General features: G+C 39.1%; 2 protein-coding genes across 2 annotated transcripts; both read right to left on the bottom strand.

The window, feature by feature from the left end:
• Nucleotides 1–605: 605 nt before the first annotated feature.
• ctsl.1 (cathepsin L.1) lies at nucleotides 606–4736 on the bottom strand. The gene is made up of 9 exons (XM_086094136.1): nucleotides 4606–4736; nucleotides 3743–3847; nucleotides 3029–3171; nucleotides 2747–2944; nucleotides 1914–2105; nucleotides 1643–1808; nucleotides 1461–1566; nucleotides 723–826; nucleotides 606–623 (listed from the first exon to the last, which is right to left on the bottom strand). Exons 2-8 carry the CDS (start codon nucleotides 3840–3842, stop codon nucleotides 727–729), a joined length of 1005 nt encoding a protein of 334 aa, XP_085950262.1. The 5' UTR covers nucleotides 3843–3847; nucleotides 4606–4736; the 3' UTR covers nucleotides 606–623; nucleotides 723–726.
• Nucleotides 4737–9673: 4937 nt separating this feature from the next.
• Nucleotides 9674–18575, bottom strand: vgll2b (vestigial-like family member 2b). The gene is made up of 4 exons (XM_086095234.1): nucleotides 18281–18575; nucleotides 16305–16686; nucleotides 11727–12143; nucleotides 9674–10290 (listed from the first exon to the last, which is right to left on the bottom strand). The coding sequence occupies exons 1-4, from the start codon at nucleotides 18365–18367 to the stop codon at nucleotides 10247–10249; spliced, it is 930 nt and encodes a 309-aa protein (XP_085951360.1). The 5' UTR covers nucleotides 18368–18575; the 3' UTR covers nucleotides 9674–10246.
• Between the last annotated feature and the right edge of the window lie 1291 nt (nucleotides 18576–19866).

Below are 19866 nucleotides of genomic sequence, written 5' to 3'. Positions count from 1 at the left end.
CCGTCGTCTGATGCGCACTTGAGTTTGATAGCGGGCAATTAAACTTGATTGGCCGTGACAAATGAGTTGAATCCTTTCAGGCTTTGCAGTTTTATTTGTGGGAACTTAATAGAGCACAGATGAGCGACACCACGCGGGATGTACAGTGAGAATAACTTTTAGTGATGCTGATGGGTTGAATTGCCCGTAAAAGAGCCTTTAGCTGTTTTGCAAGTCATAGATTATTTTATATGCATGTGAAGATGGGTACAATTTTGTAGCATCATTGGCTGGATTGTACTTTTTGTGCAACATCTTAACCTTTACAAATATATTAAAATGTGTGATTTTCGTAAATATTATAAAATACCATAATAATGAAAAAAAACTTTTTATTTTCTCTTTGAAACACTAAATGTGAACATTTACCAAAATCTAAAGAATTATGGAGGTCATCTGGTCGTTTTAGAATAAAAAAAAACATATGAACCACGTCTCTTTATTTTGTTAAATGATCTTTTATTGCATCTACCGTGCTTACAATCTCCCGTTTGAAAAGTCAAAATAGACACACAAAACAACCAAAAAAACAAGTTTGTTGTCAAAACTAATGTCTAATTCCAGAGGTTGTCCTTGTTCTTTGGCTGTGAATCCAACATGCAAAACACAGTTAATGAAAAATGAACTCTTGTATAGGCAACCTGTTATGAGTGGATCAAAATGGAATCGGTTTTCCTCCAAACCTGTTCACACTAAGGGGTAGCTTGCTGCTGTAGCAATCCCACACTGGTTGCGTTTGTTCCTGCTCATCATGATGTAGCCCTTGTCTCCCCACTTTAGACCCCAGCTAGAAAACAGTTACAGCAACAATTAACAATGTTGCGCTTATTGGCCAACCAGGATCATAATCATATTAGTGAGTTCACATTGGTTTGAAGGCGTGATGATATATAGTTTGTAGATTTAAATTAAATTAGATTTAATTTTGTCACCCTACAAGAAACATTTAACTCATTCACTCCCAGCCATTTTCACTGAAGCAACCCCCTTCACTCCCAGCCATTTTTACTGGATTTTGACAAATTTTGCAAGGCGCACAGAATATTGTGTTCTATTGCGATAAAATACCTACCAAAAGAAAGATTAGAGTCTCTTCTTTCATCAAGAAAAAAAAAATTCTATCCGTTTCCGCTTTGCAGCAATTAGCATTAGAATATAGCTAAGTTTTATCATTATTCTGTTTGCAACATGGCCCTGGTTGAGCTCTTATACTCTGGTGCCACCTGCTGGCCGTTTTTGTAATTACTACCATTACTTCACCCTTTCTCTGCAGTTCAGAGGCTTCAAAGCCTTCTGTATGCTCTAGCATAAAAAAATATATATATAATTTTTTTTTAAATAAGTCTCTTTTTTAACATTTGTTTATACGTTTTTGGGAGCAAATGAGTTTAAAAAAAATCCATCCATATCAGGGAGTTTACCTGTTCTTGACCAGCCAGTAGTCCCGTCCATTGTCCGTGCCGTAACCTGCAGCCAGCACTCCGTGGTCCAACTCAGAGCTGCTGCACTCTGGCTCATCGTACACGCCTGTCAACAAATGCCGGGATATTCTCACATCAAAGTATTTTGTATTCATCACTTTGTTGAGGCTAATGTCTGTCACCTGATTCATATAGTTGGAACGTTTCATGTGAAGCGTCAATGGCAACCGACACAGGTCCGATCGTAGCCACAGCCTGCTTCAGAGCCCTTTCGTCGCCTTTTTTCACGTCAACGTAACCCGTGCATGTGGCGCCGATGTTGGCTGGGTCGTAGCGGCATTTTCCATCCTATGTAAGGTACAAGCAACTAAATCCTGGCGCTCCTGTTACTACGTCTCTGATATGGACTAGCTAACTTTGCACTAAGCACTGTGATCGACCATTTCAGTTTACCTCGGCCTCATAAGGATAAGACTCCTCTGTGTCAATTCCCTTGTTTTTCTGAATGTACTGGAAGGCGTCATCCATCAGGCCTCCCATGCAGCCCATGTTCCCAAAGTCGCCAGAGCAGTCGACCAACTGCTGCTCGCTCAGAGAGACCAGCTTACCTGTCTTTCTGAAGGTCTGACCCTCCAAAGACCCCGTCTGAACAAGGCGACAAACATTTAAGTTAATCATCAATGATGTGGCAAAAGGCAATATGGTACCGGATGGAGGACCAAAACTGTCAAAATTTTAAATAAATAAATGACTAAATAAATAAATGAATAAAAATAATAATAATAATAATTCTAAATAATAAAAAAAAAAAAAATAATAAAAAAAAAAAAATTAATACATTTAAAAAATAAATAAATTAATAAATATAATAATAAATTCATTAAAAATAAACAAATTAAAAATAATAACAAAAAATCATAATAATAATAAAATAATAATTATAATAAAAAAGTGAAAATAAGAACGGATATATAAAATATTATTTGAAAATTAAACCCCAAAAATTAATATAAATGGAAATACAAATAACAATATATATACATATATATATATATTTATACATAAACAAATACATTTATATTTATTTTTTTAACTATATTTTTTATATATGTTTTTATTTTCACATTTAGTCATTTACTTATATATTTAGTCATTCGTAAATTTTTTATATATATATATGTATTTCGAATTATATTATTTTATATCAGTTTTTCACTTTTAGTCATTTATTTATTTAGAATTTTGGCAGTTTTGGTCCTCCATAATATGGGAGGTCATGTACATACTGTGCTGAAGGCCCAACAAGAGCCGCACTGTTTCTGATCTTTGACATCAGTGACGTATCCCTTGTCTCTCCAGTCCACGGTGTGTGGTAGGTCAGCTCCGTTGGACAGTGGCAGGAACGTGGAACCGCCCCGAGGGATAGAACTGTTGAAATGCAGCAGACATCCCTGGGAAACCAGCTGCTTGTACTCCTGGTTTTCCTGTTTAGGAGGGACATTTTTAGCGGTCGCTACATTTAGTTGTAAGAGTTCAGTCAAGACGAAACGGCCAGCTAGTTTTCCTACCAAATCGGCAAAGAAGGTCATGCCAAGGCGGTAGGACTTGATGCCCTGATCGGCCATGATGTTGTGCACAAGCACCAGTTTGCGATTGCTCAGCCAGATGGTTCTTCGTTCAGACTCCTCCGACGGAGAGCTGTACGACTTCCCTGTCAATCAGAACAAGAAAGAGTTAAGGATGATGAATCCAGTCATGGCCATGAATAACATGGGTAGTTATAAAGCAGATTCTCGGAAAGTGATATGAACGGAAATACAATTAATCCATCCTAGGGTTTGAACTTTCAATTCTATACAAATAATGCTTTCATAACATTTTTGTATACTGAAGTTAATTGTCGTGGAAGTACAATGAGAAACAACGTTCTCCTAGTGCTTGTTTAATAATTTTGGAAATGTTTACCTTTCAGATGATATCGTTGTCTCTTGTGAAGACTTATAAATGTAAAAATACTAAAATCATTTATTTTTTAATGATGTATTGGAAGGAAGCTCATTCTTGTTCTTTCTGGCTCTTGGACAGCATTTTATTGTAAATTAACTCATTACATTGTATTATTAAAAAATTAACCATTCAATTGTTCTTCTGCAGACTCAGACTTTTTGCAAAACTTCGGCCAAGAGGAGCAGCTCTTCCTCTAGCATCTGGATTCCTTTTCAATTTTTTTTTTTTTTTTAAACAAAGACACTGGATAACAGACAGACAAATTAGTGGCTCACCAAATTTAAGCTTCCATGCGTGGAACTCCAGATCCTCCAAAGAGATGCTCACACAGCTGGCCACAGCCAGGAAGGCAGCAGCAAGCAGCAGTAGCTTCATTTTGTCTGTCATAAAAAAAATAATAATAATAATTTTTGTGTGTGCAGATTTTGTTACATCACAAATTGAAAGTGATTATATTAGGGCAGGGGCTGACACTATTATTGGTACGCTATTCACCATCTCTAGTACTTAAGTACTCGCCAATGCCAATTACCAGTACTTCATAAAGCCATTACATCTTGCCTTTGTGATGAAAATGTGCTTTAATTTAATCAAATATTGTTCAGAAACACAAAACTTTACTAGACTCCATGGCTGTGTCATATGTTTCACTCCAATACTGTAAAACACTTTTGAGAGTAACAACTTATGGATTTTTTTTTTTTTTTAAACGTCTAAGTCAAACATTTCACCTAAGTTTATTTTTAATTTGATATTCAGTTTTAGTGCGTGTGTTTTTTCGTGAGTGCGTGCATCCAGTTTCAATTGCATACTGCAATCTTGCTTTTCGCCAGCAGATGTCGCTAGAACTGAAGCTTCAATAGCTAAACTCATTTTCGAATCAATTCGCCCAAGTGGTTCATAACAGATTCAAGTCTGGTAGTAGCTCCTGACATGATATTTATTTCATATCATTATATGCTTTTGTACTAACTGAAAATATTTTTTTGTACCAAAGCCTCCTAAATTTCGTTGACAAGAAATGCTGTAAATTAAACGAAGATGTTGAATACTTTTAGGTTGATCACATTTCTGTGATACACAGCACAGAATGTGTGTATTCGCATGTGTCAGTGTGTGTGTGTGTGTGTGTTTTTACCTGCCTCAGTGTTGTGTCGTCGGTATGTCTTTCGCTGGCTGCAGTGTAAACCACCTGTCGGCGATGCAGGGCCTGGTCTCAAATTTTTGTCTTATATAGCTGACTCTATATATGACCTGCAGTGTATTCAGTCAGGTGGCTGTCAGCAGTCTGTAAAATGCGGTGCAGTTAATCATTGAAATGGGGAAATGATGAATCATGAGTAGTTTATATGATGCAATTCGTTTGGGATTATGGCGTAGTTTCATAGAAAGTCAGCAGAACTTTGTATGACTCTTCACTTTTTTTTTTTAACTTTCTGTTTTTGTATTCTGTAAGTGGTTGACCTTTCCCATTGTTCCCATGAACTGCTTTGTGGTTTCTACAATTATATAATAATTAAGAACCAATGTATGACAAAAAGCAAAAGCAAAAAAAAAAAAAGCATCTCTATTTGTATTGTTTTAGAATGTGTGTGTGCGTCTGTGTGATGTACTGGTGTAGGCCATTAGCGCAACAACAACCGGCACTGAAGTATTCATTTGTGTATTGTAACTACATTATTTATAGGATCAATAAGGGACCAAGATAAGTTGTAACTTCTCCCTGTAACAGTAAAGTGTTCTCAGCTCACTGTTTAAATTACACTGCAACTAAAATCAATAGTCTGACACACAAGTTGTCACGTGTGTCTAGCTAGCGTTGTTAGCTTGTTGGCTAATACTGTTTACGCCACAGATAGTGTCTAACCCTCATAATGTTACCATTTTTGATACTTAAAGCGCATGGTGTGCCTGACTATGAGGATGACCAGTGGCCATGACCTTTGATTGGCCAATTTAATTGATGAAAAGTAAAAAAAATTGTGATAAGACGCTCAAGTCAATAAGATGAGATGGACTTTCTTATTTTTTACTAAGGGTAACTTCTCTCGTGGGCTGTTCCCACCGCATCAGTGCCAATTGCTTGCTGTAACTCTTCTAAAACAAACTTAAAGTTCTGTCTTTTTTCAACTTAAAATCTGGTAATACACATATTTAACTACAAAAAATGTGCATTGGCCCAACTCAAGGCAACTTTTTTTCTATTTTAATGAAACTTCTTTGAGTGACAGGACTAAAAGTAACAGGAGTGAATTTTTAATTACAGAATTACCTAATGCAGTGCATGAAAAATAGCCACATGGTATTTATGCTACTATAATGTGGAAAATAAGCACATTTCAAGTAAAATAAAAAATAAATTAGTTAACAGAAATTTGCTGAGATTTTAACCCCCTTTCAGCCTTCACAGAGTCCGAATGATGCAACTTCCTGTGGATCATGTGATTTGTGCAATACTGGACTCCAAATTTTTCAAAGGGAGACATGTCTGTGGTCATGAGGAACAACCCACGCACATGACAAAAGTGTACATTAAAAAAAACGTTATTTAAAGATAATTACCTCAAGATAAAAGTTGGTGCACGGTAAATGAATAAGTTCCAAATACATACAAAATGTAAACTTTCTAAAGGATTTAAATTGTTATATTTCATGGTAAAGTCAAATTTTAGGAAGCAGTAATGGGTAAAAAAAAATAAAAGGATGTAATCACGATATTTTCAGCACATCTTTAAAACTAAAATATTAATCAGATACAGAGCAGAAAAGGAATAGAAAAACACATAACTTAACATCATCATGTGTGTTTTGTATCCGATTTCTTTATTTTTGCTTAAATTGTTTTCTTTATGTTATTTGCCTGATTTGGCTGTTGCTGTTATTTGCAATCTTAATTATTTGTTATAACCTGAACATTTAAGTGGTACGTTTTTGACAAGGAACAAGAGGTGGGACTCATTTTATTTCTTCCTACACACTTTTCAACAGAATCTTGTTTTTGAAATTGAATACTGGTTGAACAAAAATGATGTCGTAGCTAAAAAAAATCTTTTTTATTTTGTTTTGTTGTCTATGTACAATTGTGTACACACACACACACACACACACATATATATATATATATTCCTTTTCTTAGCACAAAATACAATTAAGCCAAACATCTGATTGAATCCTTTAGATATCCACTGAGAAATATTTGACAGCAGTTGGTCAACTTTAGAGGAGTATTTTTCACAAAACGTTTTGGTCAAATTTTAAATTGTACGACTTGTACGATTTGAATTTAGGGCACGTCCAGTAAAAAACAAGCAGCAACATTTAAGTAGACCATAGAATATGAAATAGGGAAATTAGATGGCAGTCTGCGATTTACTTTATTGTGTTTGTGATGCCACACTGCAGTGTAAAGTCTTTACAACTATGGAAAAGGTCAGATCAGCTGTTGAATAGGGTCAAGAGCAACAGCAAGGCTTCTGTGTCAGCTGCAAAAAAAAGAACATGTACAGTACTATGAGCTATGTAGAAAAAATGCAGGATACACCTAATAATCTGACAAGATGCTCATTACTGTACAGATGTTTTTTCTTAATATAGCATTATCATTTGTTTCTTCCCACTAGCACATGACAGTCACGAGAACTGGATCGTGACTGAAAATGAAACATTAACTTCTTGGGATTCAAGCAGAAAGGATGTGATAATTATGCAATCCTTCTGACCAGAATTGACAATTAAACCAGCATTGTCTTGTTTTCTTGCCTTATGCACTTATACATTTACACAACAAGTATTGATGATAGCAATATCCTACATGAATTAAATTTAATAAATGAATTTATTAAGTAAGTAACTGAAGTAATTTTATATCAACCTGAAAGTGAGCCAACATGTATACATGTAGTTTGTCTTGGTCTAGATAGATAGATAGATAAATAGATAGATACTGTAGCTAGCCAAATATACAGGTATAGCTAGCTATACATACTGTAGCTAGCTAGATAGCTATGGATTAGATAGATAGATAGATAGATAGATAGATAGATAGATAGATAGATAGATAGATAGATAGATAGATAGATAGATAGATAGATAGATAGACAGATTCAAATGTATGAACATAGATATATATTTTACCAACTTTAATCATATATATTATTAGGAGTTGTGTTGTTTCTGAAATATTGTCTGATTCCACTGCAATGTTACAAATTGGGCAAGAGAGGGCAGCATTTTATGTTTGTTATGACTGAGCCAATCTGTTATAAATGAATAACACCATTCAGCATTTAATTGCAAATGAGTATGACAATCTGCTGCGAGCTTGCAAGACAAACTCAATCAAAATATTTGTTGTACTGCTTTAGTTTCAACTGGATTGCGTGACAAACATACTTGTAGCTGTTCTGGATGCCATGTCGTGTTTATGGCTATAATGTGATAATAGTTGTGGCTGCATAGTAACAGCAAAGTACATCCTGGTGGATCCAGTGTGAAAAGTACAAACCTCAAGCCCCGTGTCAAGTGTGAAAAGGCACTAAACATGTTTGGCCCGTGATGATAAACTCTTTTAATTTCATTACTGTGTGTATTCCCCCAGCTTAGAGCCAATCACATAGTTGGCTGTGTCTAAATGCATGCTAGTGAGCGGGGTAGGATTCACACATAGCAGCCGCTAAATTGCGACAGTGGCCCAAGCGGGCATACCTCAGTGCATAATCTGATTATCGGATCAATAACACAACAACATTGGGCACATAGTCGGCATGCTCTGCGTCTTCTCCGGTTGCGCATAGCTGGCATTCGGCGCTCGTTGCCACTTTATAGGTGACAAAGTGTGAATGCAAGCAGGAATCCAAAATGGAGGGCCTTTTTAAACGAGACAGGTCACATGGTAACCTTCATCAGATGCACCGGTGTCAATTCTGTGTTGAGTGTTGTCGCTCATTGGAGTCCAATTTAAGCAACAGCATTTAATAGTTAAATAAACCATCTTATTGTTTAATTTGTCTTGTCCAACTGCGTTTGGAACAACACTGCCATAGATACTCAGGAACCTGAAAAAACATATGTAAATACTTTACAGTTATTAAAGATAAACTTACATTTTATTTGGCTTCTAATTTAATTTCAGTACTACTCTGATTATGATAACAGCGTTGCAAGTCAATCTTATAATCTAACAGAGAGTATATGCTCGCTATGTTGACTGCAAAGCTAGCTAAATTTAGCTATGTTATAATTGAAATAAAACTTTTAATATTAATGCGTCTTTTTCTGATAATATGACGGAGTTGCGTTATTTTCAGTGACTTACTCCAATGAAAAAGTTTACCAAAGCAATTAGCTTGATGCTGTCATTTTTGCTGAGTCATATAGCTTACTTTATTTATTTTCCCCTAGAAAGCTAAAAAGGTTTTAACAACAGGCATCCATGTACAGTATCTATATGGTAGCTATTTTTTTTCGGAACCTGATTGCTTCATTATTGTTAACTCATGCACTCCCAGCCATTTTCACTGAAGCAATCCCCTTCGCTCCCGGTTGTTATAGTGGATTTTGACTGATTTTGTAAGGCCCACAGAATATTTTGTTCTATTGCTATAAAAACATGGAACCTACCAAAATAAAGATTAGACTCTCTTCTTTCCTCAGGAAAAAAAAGAGTATATTTCTATCTGTTTCCGTTTTGCAGCAATTAGCGTTAGAATAGAGTTAAGTTTCATCATTATTCACAAACCTGTTGAAAACACTGGGAAAAGAGCTTGCTGCAACATGGCCCTGGTTAAGCTCTTATACTCTGCTGCCACCTGCTGGCCGTTTTTGTAATAACTACCATTGCTTTAGGCGATTTCTTCAGGTCAGAGGCTGCATCAAAGCCTTCTGTATGCTCTTGCATAAAAAAAACTAACAAACAAACGTATAAATACGCTTTTGGGACCATAGCAATATTTAAAATAGAACGTTTTCATACGTTTTTTGGAGCAAATGAGTAAATGATGAATTCATTTGATATTATGCCCCACCCCTAAGCAGCACGCTTAAGAAATTGCAGCCTTACCATAAAAATATTTATTGACATCACAATCTTTTTGGACACAAAATAAATTGAGAAAGAAATGACACACACAAAAGAGAGGGTCCTGATCGAAACAAGGGAGAATTAAAAGCAACAAATCCGAAGAACAAAATTTCCCTCAAAGAAAAAAAACTTCTGATTTCTCCCTTAAGTCTATCTCAAAGGCCACAAAAAAAAAAGAAAAGAAAATCTGTGTGGTCACTTCTGTCACATCTCTCTGGAAAAACACAAGAAACCCAACCACAAGCATTTCAGAAGCACTGGCCTATATAGCAAACAATTCCAAAAATTAACACCAATAAATAGAAACGCCATCTTGTCAGCAAGAAAGTAATAGTCTTCTCGTATGACTTTTTTGGTGGAAGAAGCAACAAACAGAAGGCTTGAAATGGAGATAACCAGGCACATTGGAGCGACTTCCCCCCAGGTCCATCCCTCCATCAGCTTAAGTCAGTTTTTGTGGGTCCAACATGGCGTCCCCCTCATGCCAGGGTCTGCCCCGGGAGAGGGACATGGCGAAGGCGTTCCAGATTATTTGTTATCTCCATGGTGCACTCGCATCCACCTGGAGCCAGGCTGTATCCTGTCTGGGGAGGCCAGGAGTGTGTGTGGGTGTGTGCATGGGATAAAGAGGACACGCTTATTCAATAGTGGAGAAGGTCCAGGGGCTAATTGGCTGTGGTCAATGTGACTGTGGGCCTCGTTAGAACCAGTAGAGCTCCTTGCCTTTCTTGTGCTGCTGCAGGCCTGAGAAAGGATAATAGAGGAACAGTGATTAGGAGCATGTCGGCAAACAGCAACGCACATGTTGTCATGGAACCTGCTTTAGCCAAACATTCTCTTTAAGAAGTCTTGACTGGTGCATTCAAGGTGCATTTGTTCGTGGGGGGGGGGGGGGGGGGGTGCAGGTGTGGGGGCATCCACCATCACAAGTACATGTGTCAGGACAGTCAATGCATGTGCAAGAAAATATCGATATTTGGATAAACATTTTGTGTTGTCAAATCCAGGTCCAAGAAATACTAACCCTGCCACAGTTTGGCATGAGGTGCTTCTTCTCAGCGGCAAGTAAACGAGCCCCCGGGGAAGCTACCTTGAGTAGCAGCACCTGTGGCTAAAGCAAAACTGTGCACTCTAAAAACAGTTGGCTCAAAAATAACACTAATTGGGTTAAAAAAAAATGGACCGGCCCGACTTTTTGAGTTTTATAACCCCCCCCAAAAACGGGGTCAAATTAATTTTATAACTCACATAGAAACCCATTTTTGAGGGGTTGTTTTGTGGGTTATTCATTTGACCCAACTTTCAAGACTTACCCGATTCAATTGGGACAAATATGAACCAACCCAACTTTGTTAGCTTTTTAACCCAAAAAGGTTGGTCAAAATAAATTAATAACCCACAAAGCAACGGGGGTGGGTGGTGGGGGTGGTTGTGGGTTATTTATTATTGGACCCAACTTTTTGAGTTAATTGAATAACCCAATTGAATCGGGTCAAAAATGACCAGTCCAACTTTTTGAGTTATTTAACCCAAAAAGCTGGGCCAAATTAAATTAATGATCCATAAAACAACCCATATTGGGGTTGTTTGTGGGTTAATCATTTGAGTCAACTTTTTGGATTAATTGAATAACTTGAAAAAAATCCAATCCAACTTTTTTTTTTGTTATTTAACCAACAACGTTGGGTCAAATTAAATTAATAACCCACAAATCAATTATTTAATTATATGGGTTGTGTTGTGCGTTATTCATTTACCCCAAAAGTTGGGTCAGTCGCTTTTTGACCTAATTTGGGTTATTTCTAACCTAACTGTTTTTAGAGTATCAGAATCAATATAAAATGTCCCAAAATCAATTGTGTATATTTATTTTATACTATTAAAGCTATACATTTATAGGTAGCTAGTAGCTACGCCGTTTTTGTGGGGAAAAGGCACTTTCCTTTTTTAATTCAAAGCTTTTCTGTCTAAAAGCAGACTGAAGTAGATCATGATGATTCTTTGCCTATCCATAGATTTTGAATCGATAATCGATTCTGAATCGGATTGCAGACCTAAAAATCTGAATTGAATCACATCGTGAGACAGTCAAAGATTTCCACCGCTCGATTTAACTTTCTGGTCCTGGATTTGATACCTCTAACAAGAGTGTCGAGAGAAAACCAGTCCTTTTCATTTACCTGAGTCCATGTTGAGGGCAAGTGTCTGGCTGACGTCCCCCGGAGGTAGCAGGCCAGGCCAGGAGGCCGTGGGCTCCAGCTTGCTTACTTCGTAGTGGCTTGGCAAGGTGGCCAGGTGGGCCGGCCGAACAGTGGGCATAAGCAGGGGCCCGTAGTGGGTCTCCAAAGTGGAGGGCGAGTACAGTTCATGGAGAGGCCTCGGGGGCCCGTAGGCCTGGGCCTGGGCGTAGCCCCAGCTCTCCGCCGGGTGAGGGTGCGGGTGGGAGTGAGGGTGAGCGTGCGGGTGAGCGTGCGGGTGCAGACCCGGGTGTAGCCCCGACGCGTAGGGGTCCATGGAATAGGAAGGAGCCGCCGACGAGTAGTTACTGTCCCAAAAGGATGGAGGGAAGCTTCGTCGGCTGCTCGGGGACGGCGTTTCTGATGGAGAGAACAAGAAAGAAAGAAAGAAAGAAAGAAAAAATATCAATATAAGGGCGACAGGCTCAGGTAGTGAGGTGGTCATTACTCAGCCTGAAACATTATCAACGTGTGGGTGATTGAGGCGTTACTGTCCCTACCAAACTTTATTGAGACGTGACGTATATTTTACATGAGAAGAATCTCACGGCACGCCATCAAAAAAATAATTCATTAGGGTAAAGCCACCTCTCCAGATGTCTGCGAGACGGATGAATACACAGGAAAATCATTTCTTATTTTTTACTTTCACCAAACGCTAGGCTTTGAAAACTGTTTGATGGTTTGTGGATAGGTCATGGGTGGAAGCTATTGAGCAAGATGGCACAAAACCAACAGAACTGATTTGGGCAAAAGTTTGCAATGTGGTTTCTCAAGAATGCAATTTCTCTTTTTACTGCTAAAGTCTGCTTGGGGCCAAGCTATTCGGGGAAAAAATGGGACAGCTGGCTGTGAACAGTCGAGAGTCAACTTGACCTTTTAATCACGGGATCGGGATGGGACAGGATAGAAAGTTCATGGGAGACAGGAGTAGGACAGGGGGAAAAAACATGGACCGATTCAAGTTTATTTTAATTTTTATGTAGCTTATCTTCAAAATAGGAGTGGTATGGGAGTCATTCTGAACAGGACGAGATGGGATTGATTTTTTTATTTTTTTTTACTGTGGACTGGGAATGGGACGGGACAGGATTTTTTTGTTGTTGGAGTGGGATAGGACGGGAGTTAAAATCCACTCTCGTGTCATCCTCAAATCTGCACCAAATGGCACAAATCATTAAAGGGAAAGTCAACCCCACAAAGTTGTTTTGACAATATTATGTTCTATGCAGCCCCACTAGTCTAAATATGGTATGCTAGTTAATATTGCATTAGTGGAATATGAGTTAAGCAGCAAAAATCCAGACATTTGTATCCATTTCAGGGGGCAGCCATTTTGCCACTTGCTGTTGACTGAAGACATCAATGTTGCTCAGGTAGCAACCAATCACAGTGCAGCTTCAGAAAACAGGCAAGCTCTGATTGGTTATTTCCTGAGCCCTGAGCAACTGTGATGTCACCTTCAGTCGACAACAAGTGGCAAAATGGCCGCCCCCTGAGATGGATAAAAACGGCTGGATTTTGCTTCATAACTCATATTCCAAAAATATAATATTAATCAGAATGTCATGTTTAGACTAGTGAGGTCACATTTAACATATTATTGTCAAGAAATGCTTAAGGTTGACTTCCACTTTAATGAACATTTGTCAGTTGTTTTGCGTCGTATTTTTTTCATAAATGTATGATGTCCTTTGGCTAGGAAAAAGGTGCTCCACCGATGGTGGGGTTTGGTACCTTGCTCAAGGGCACACCTCTTCAACAAGCAATCCCAACTGTCATACTGCATGAGCCAAGTACTTACGTTTGAACTGCAGCCAGTAATTTTCCTACCATTCACTGAGGGCGGAAACGCGGAAAATAGCCGCGCACCAAACTGGACTGTATCGCCTGGTGGAAACGGGGCTTAAAAAGAGGAGCGAGTGCGTGGCGAATTGTAGATGGCAGTCACATGACGGCTTAGCCCTCTTGCCCAGATATCTTCCCCATTGGATCATACTGTCACACTGTGCTCGCTCCAACAAGACACAGAAATAAACACAACCACATGTAGTGCAGAGAGAGCGAGAGTTTTTGTAGAGAGAGACCCTATATCCCCGAATGCCGTCTATATAAGGCAGACGCTATGACCTCGAGGCAGCCCAAATACTCTTAAATCACTCTCTGCGGTGACATCTCTCACTATCATGTCAGCTCGGCCCTCATGAAAGTCTTAAAACACACTCATATGCGCACACAACAGTGACCCTGTGCGAGCGCCGGCTGCCCCTCACAACAGTGCCATGCACCCCCACCTGTTGTTTTTTTTTTTTTTTTTTTTTTCTGCGCCCCTCCCGTCCTCCTCCTGCTCCTCCTCGCCCTTGACAGAATGTCAACGGGCCATTATACGTTTTCAGCAGTAGACTTTTTATATTTAGATATTCCTGTGGAAAAGAGACACCGCGCGGCTCGGCGAGGGGTAGTGTCCGATCACACGGCGTATAAATCTGACAGCGGCCATTGTGGGGTGGGGGGTGTGGGGTGGGGGGTGTGGGGCGACGTCTTTGAAGGAGGATACGCCCGCCCCGAGGCTGTGCGCTGAGCGCCGTGTACAAACATAGCATCTGTTGTGAGGCAGGACGCGTGTGGTACAAAAAGCGTGATCAGAAAGTTTGGGTTTTAGATATACCTTATATCGGCTGTCAGATTTGTGTTTATTTATTTTTACCGATATTTTTCAAATGCCCAATATCGGCCTGGCCGATTATCGGTCTATCCCTACATTTTGCACACTTAACCAGTGTTACTCCAACACCGGTAAACACTGATTTGTGTTGAAAACTACTCTACATTAGTGTGAGTGACATTTAATTCTGCCAAACACTTAACTCTGGTGTTTAAACACTTACGAGTGTATTGCACTTGTGTCAATATAAAACTTTTTTTTTTTAAGTCAAACCACACTTTACTCTGTTAAATGGTACGTCATTGATATAGCACTTTCCCTCCTTACTAGGCCCTCAAAGCACTTGACCACTGATGACACGGAATCAGGAGCAACTGGGGGTCCAGTATCTTGCTCAAGGATACATTAACATAGTCACACTGACCTGGGATCGAACCCACGCTTTCAGGGTTGCGAGACGATCACTCTACCAATTTGCCACCCTGACAATCGCGCCTGGATGTATCGCTATTGAAATGTCGAAAGCGTGATGGAAAATTGGAAATGAGAGTGTGGTCAATAATTTGGCAGTCCAGCTGTGATCTGTCTTGACTTTCCACAATGTTACCCTAAAGTCACTGAAGTCACCCTTGGACATATACCTCGTTACCTCCGACCGCTTACACTCTGATCTCTTCATGGGATAACAGTTCCAAATCGCACCCCCACCCCCACCCCCAGCCAGCCAGAAACGGAGTCACCTGTCTGACGCTCATCCTGTGTGGCCAAAAGATGCTACACAGGCGAATCTGCCACCTTTCAAATGCAGCATCTGCTGTGAGGCCGGACGTGCCATGTCATATTGATTTAAAAGCGAGGTCAGAAAGACCGCATGCAGACTGACCGGCTTTTTAACGTTGCATCAATGATCCAACAGCAAAATTAGCTTAAAATGTTTCGACCTTTTTAAGAGACCTCAAAGGTTGAATGCACTTGAGGTTGTAAAATGTTGAAATTTACCAATATTTTGGGGGGGGGGGGGGGGGACTATGCTAACAAAATGTTAGCATATCATTTGAGACACTCTGAAATGTGCCTCTGAGGTTGTGTCATTTTAAAATTGATCAAAATGTTTGTGAAAAATATGCGTTTGATCTGTGACAATTTCCATGGATGTCCATTTTTATGCCTCTCTGTGTCGTCGCAGTCTCTCAGTATCGTTGTTGCAACCTGCTTATGACACTCTGACGCTCAGTAGCCACTTTCCTCTGAGAAAATCCAGTTTGAAGCCTCACAAGGTACAGTTAGTCATATGTTAGGTGTCATTTAGATCATATTATGTCAAAATATAAGCAGAATGTTGAAGAACAATTCAGTTTGAACCAGGAAATGTAATATAATTCAACTGTTCAAGCTCCTTGTTAGAGAAGTTTTGCAAATAGCGCTGACAGTGAAAACACAACACTTGGATACAAAAACTTAAAGATTCAATTAAAGTCCCTGCAAAGCACGATATATGTCTTTTAAATTCTACACACCGCCGAGAAGAGTCAAATTTGAATTAATCAAAAAGTCGCCAATAAAATCAAGCTTCAAAATGGTGACAAATCACGAATGTTGCAGGTGTGCCACTCTCAGCTGTCGGCTGTCAATCAAACACTACTACATTTGAGCCGTTTTAGCCATATTTAAAAAAAAATATATATATATATATATCAGGAACACATAAATGGTGAGAAACGGTTAACGCTCACAATTCAGAACTGCATAGTTCTCAGTCTTTTCATCAATTTTCCTCAAACGAGTGTATTTGTATTGAGAACCAATGAATGAGTCACATACAGGTGTAACCCACATGTAGCAAACGGCCACCATACCTGGGGAACCCGCGACCTGTTGCTCCGAAACTCGCCGCTTGCCCTCCCCGTCCATATAGGAGCTGAGGGCCCGGGAGAAGTGCTCGTCCACCACGCTGCTGATGTCCCCCTGGTAATAGGTGAAAAGCACGCAGCGCGAGCTCAGGTACTCTGCCTCGGGGCCCTCCTGCTTGTCCTTGGGGCCCTCGACAGGCCGCGGGGCCGCCGGCGTGTAGGAGGAAGACGAGGAGGAAGAGGAAGACGAAGAAGATGATGCGGACGAAGATGACGTGGTCGTCGACCCGCCGGCGGTGCCTTGAGCGGCGGACATTCCCTCAGGACCCCTTGGAGTGTCCATAAAATCCCGGCACGGAGGTGAGGTGCTACTCACACCACTGGGAGTCTGGCAACAAGGCAGAGGGTTGAAACAGGTGTCATAGATATACATTTATATACCAATTGTATGACAACAGGTTTGGTATACAGTAAATACTGGATGTTGGTTCCTACTTGTTGAAATTGTCATGTACTGTAGATTTCAGTATGTACAGTATATACTGCACATAGCTCAGTACATACAATATGTGGATATATGTGGAGGTTGCCGTTGGAAAAAAAGATTAGACCACCTTGTTTTCTTCCATTTCTTTCTCATTTGAATGCCTAGTATACCACTTATAGGTGTATCATGTGACTCACAGACATAAAAGAAAACATGAAATGCCTATAAGCAATCTTTTTGGCAGTAGGCTACAATGCCATAACTATTTATCTAAGAACTGAAGCGATGTTGGCATTATTAAGAAAAGCACGGAAAATGGCCAGATGTCAGCTGTTAAATTAAACTCTTATGAGCTGTTTTTGTTGTCATCATTAAATTGGTCCAAAATTTTTATATGAACAAGAAACTGCAGAAACAAGGGTGCTCCAATATTTTTTTTTCTTCTGTGACTGTAGGTATGAAGATACACTATATTAGTTATGCAGGTAACTATGTAGAATGTATGTAATGTGTGCACATAGGTATGTAGATAGAGAGCTATATCGTATATGAGATAAGCTGTATAAATATTTGCTGCTTAACAAATATGGAGATGAATAAAATGTCTATAAATAGAAATATATAACTACAGTATACATGCTAATATAGACAAACGTGTTTGTTATTTTATTTGTAACTAGATGTACTGTTAATGTGAACGATTCGAAGATTTCATGTGGTTTTGATAGATGGGGCACGAAACGATTCAAGGACAGTTCGATTTGAAATTTGGAACAGTTTGATTGGCATTACGATTCGATTCAATATGGTACAGCTTAGTTAAAGGGTATGACTTGGTATGGCAATGACCTTTTTGTTGTCATTTTAAATGCATTTGAAGGAATTCGTCAGTACTGTATAATGTGCGATTTCTTTTTAAGATATACCTTTTCAATAAAAGACGATGTTATACGTATCACGATATATTTCCAAGCGGTGCGATTTGATTCAGTTCGATTCGATGCACTTGCATCTTTTAAATCCAAAACTATTTAAACCGGTAGTATGAAGATATGAAGATACTGTATTTGTATACTGTAGGTTGATATACTGTACATATGTATATCAATATATGAAGATACAGTATATCTGTCACTTGATTGATATTTATGTATGTAAATATACAAGCCCAATATAATGTATATATGACGGATATTGACATTACGAAAGTAGGCAGATGCACACGGTTTTTCTTTTTAAATTTCATGTTTAGTATTAATGCCAAAATGTATTTTGTTAACAATCAACATTTTTGTAACACAACCTGCAAAACAAGACTTGAAGCGTGAAAAATGTTGTTTTTTTTAGAAATTGCACGCTATACAACCCAGACTGAAAATACAAGAGATAAATAACGTGTAATAATAATAATAATAGTAGTAATAATAATAATAATAATAATAATAATAGTAATAATAGTAATAGTAATAATAATAATAATAATAATTTAACCTACCTGTAACGTGTTGAGGAAAGCAGGAGCGCTGACTGCGTACGAGGCGTAATGTCCATAGGCTGGGTACATAACATCCAAACAGCTCATGGTAAACGAGCACCGTCTTCTTCACTCTTCTGCTGAATGCCACTTTTCCCAGCAAGACGGCGACAACATTCCACTCTGTGTGCGCTGTGTGAGTTTGAGCGTGCGTGCAGGCTGAAGAGGCAACCCGAGGAGACGGCGGTGGAGCAGAGAGCAGCAGCCTGAATGGACATGCAGTCGCCGCACAAGGAGCCCACTTAAGCGTGTGGGTGTGCGCGGGTGCCACAACAGCTGCGGCTGCAAAATGTGTTGGGTGCCGAGGGTAAGTTGGACTGTCCTGTACATCTCTGTGTCAACTCCTCCCACTTTGTGGACCACCAACCAACCACCAACACTCATCTGATTGCATATCAATACCTTCTGTTTATATTTATTATGGACTATCATGCCAAGTGTTATTTAGTTGGATTTTATGAATATAACATTTACATAATACTGTAAACTTGTATTTAAACGGCTGTAAATAGGACCACAATGCCACCAATTTACTTTATCCTTAGGGAATACATAGATAATTACCTATGAATTAACATATTAAGTGCAACCAAAAATAAAGGTCGACTTGAATGATAGATATCTCACCTTGAATGTCTTCAATTTCATCCATCCATTCTCTTTACTGCTTATCTTCACTAAGGTCACAGGTGTGCTGATCAAGTCCAGATCAGACCTGTTGGCCAGCCAATCACAGAACAAATTTATAGACAACAACCATTCGCACTTACAAGGACAACTTAGACTCTTCATTGACCCTACAACATGCAAACTCCACACATAAGGTTGCAAACCCAGATTTGGAGTCCAACCTCAGATTTTTAAGGTAATGTGCTAACCACTTGTCCACCGTTCAATTCTTTGTTGTAGTCCTTCAGACACGCATTTTTTCTGCTCGCCAATATTTCTTTATTTTTTGTGATAATTTTGACTCTTTTCCCACATAAGAACAACACTATTTTTTTTTGAGGGGGGGGGGGGGTCATTTTTTTTAGTTGTCATAGTGGACGCCAGGATAATACAGCTGTAACGTGTTGTAAACTTACCAAGCTTACGTGCAACATTTTTAACATGAACATCATGCAAATCAACTTGCGATTGTGATTGGTGAGTTAAGATCCAATCATTAACCAGAAGTGTTGTTAACATCATCCAAATTACGTTTGCCGGTAATTGGTTTAGACACGCAAATATGTCATGTCCACTGCAACCATCTATGAGTCTATACTGTGACCTTGAAGAGTTGCTTTAGCAAACAGTATTAAATAGCTGTCGTTTCAATTATTTTATGTTATTTGTATACATGCTTTCAAGCCAATGAATTTTAGCCTCACTTTTCACACGGTAGCCATTCATACCAGCACACTGCTCAATTACTCATCCCTGAAAAAGACGATAACTGTGCAGATCAATCCCTTTATTTCCCTCCATGTTCTGTGGCCACTTTGCACTCTGTCAAGCTGAAAGTGTATCCGCCCTCTTAAAACAGCCATCGGTTGCCAAGTAAA

This window comes from Leptonotus elevatus, chromosome 14 (assembly GCF_054856555.1).
Source record: "Leptonotus elevatus isolate MCC_2025b chromosome 14, RoL_Lele_1.0, whole genome shotgun sequence".
In the NCBI taxonomy this organism is placed as follows: domain Eukaryota; kingdom Metazoa; phylum Chordata; class Actinopteri; order Syngnathiformes; family Syngnathidae; genus Leptonotus; species Leptonotus elevatus.
Note: the sequence above shows the minus strand (reverse complement) of the source record. Positions and strands in the feature narration are given on the sequence as shown.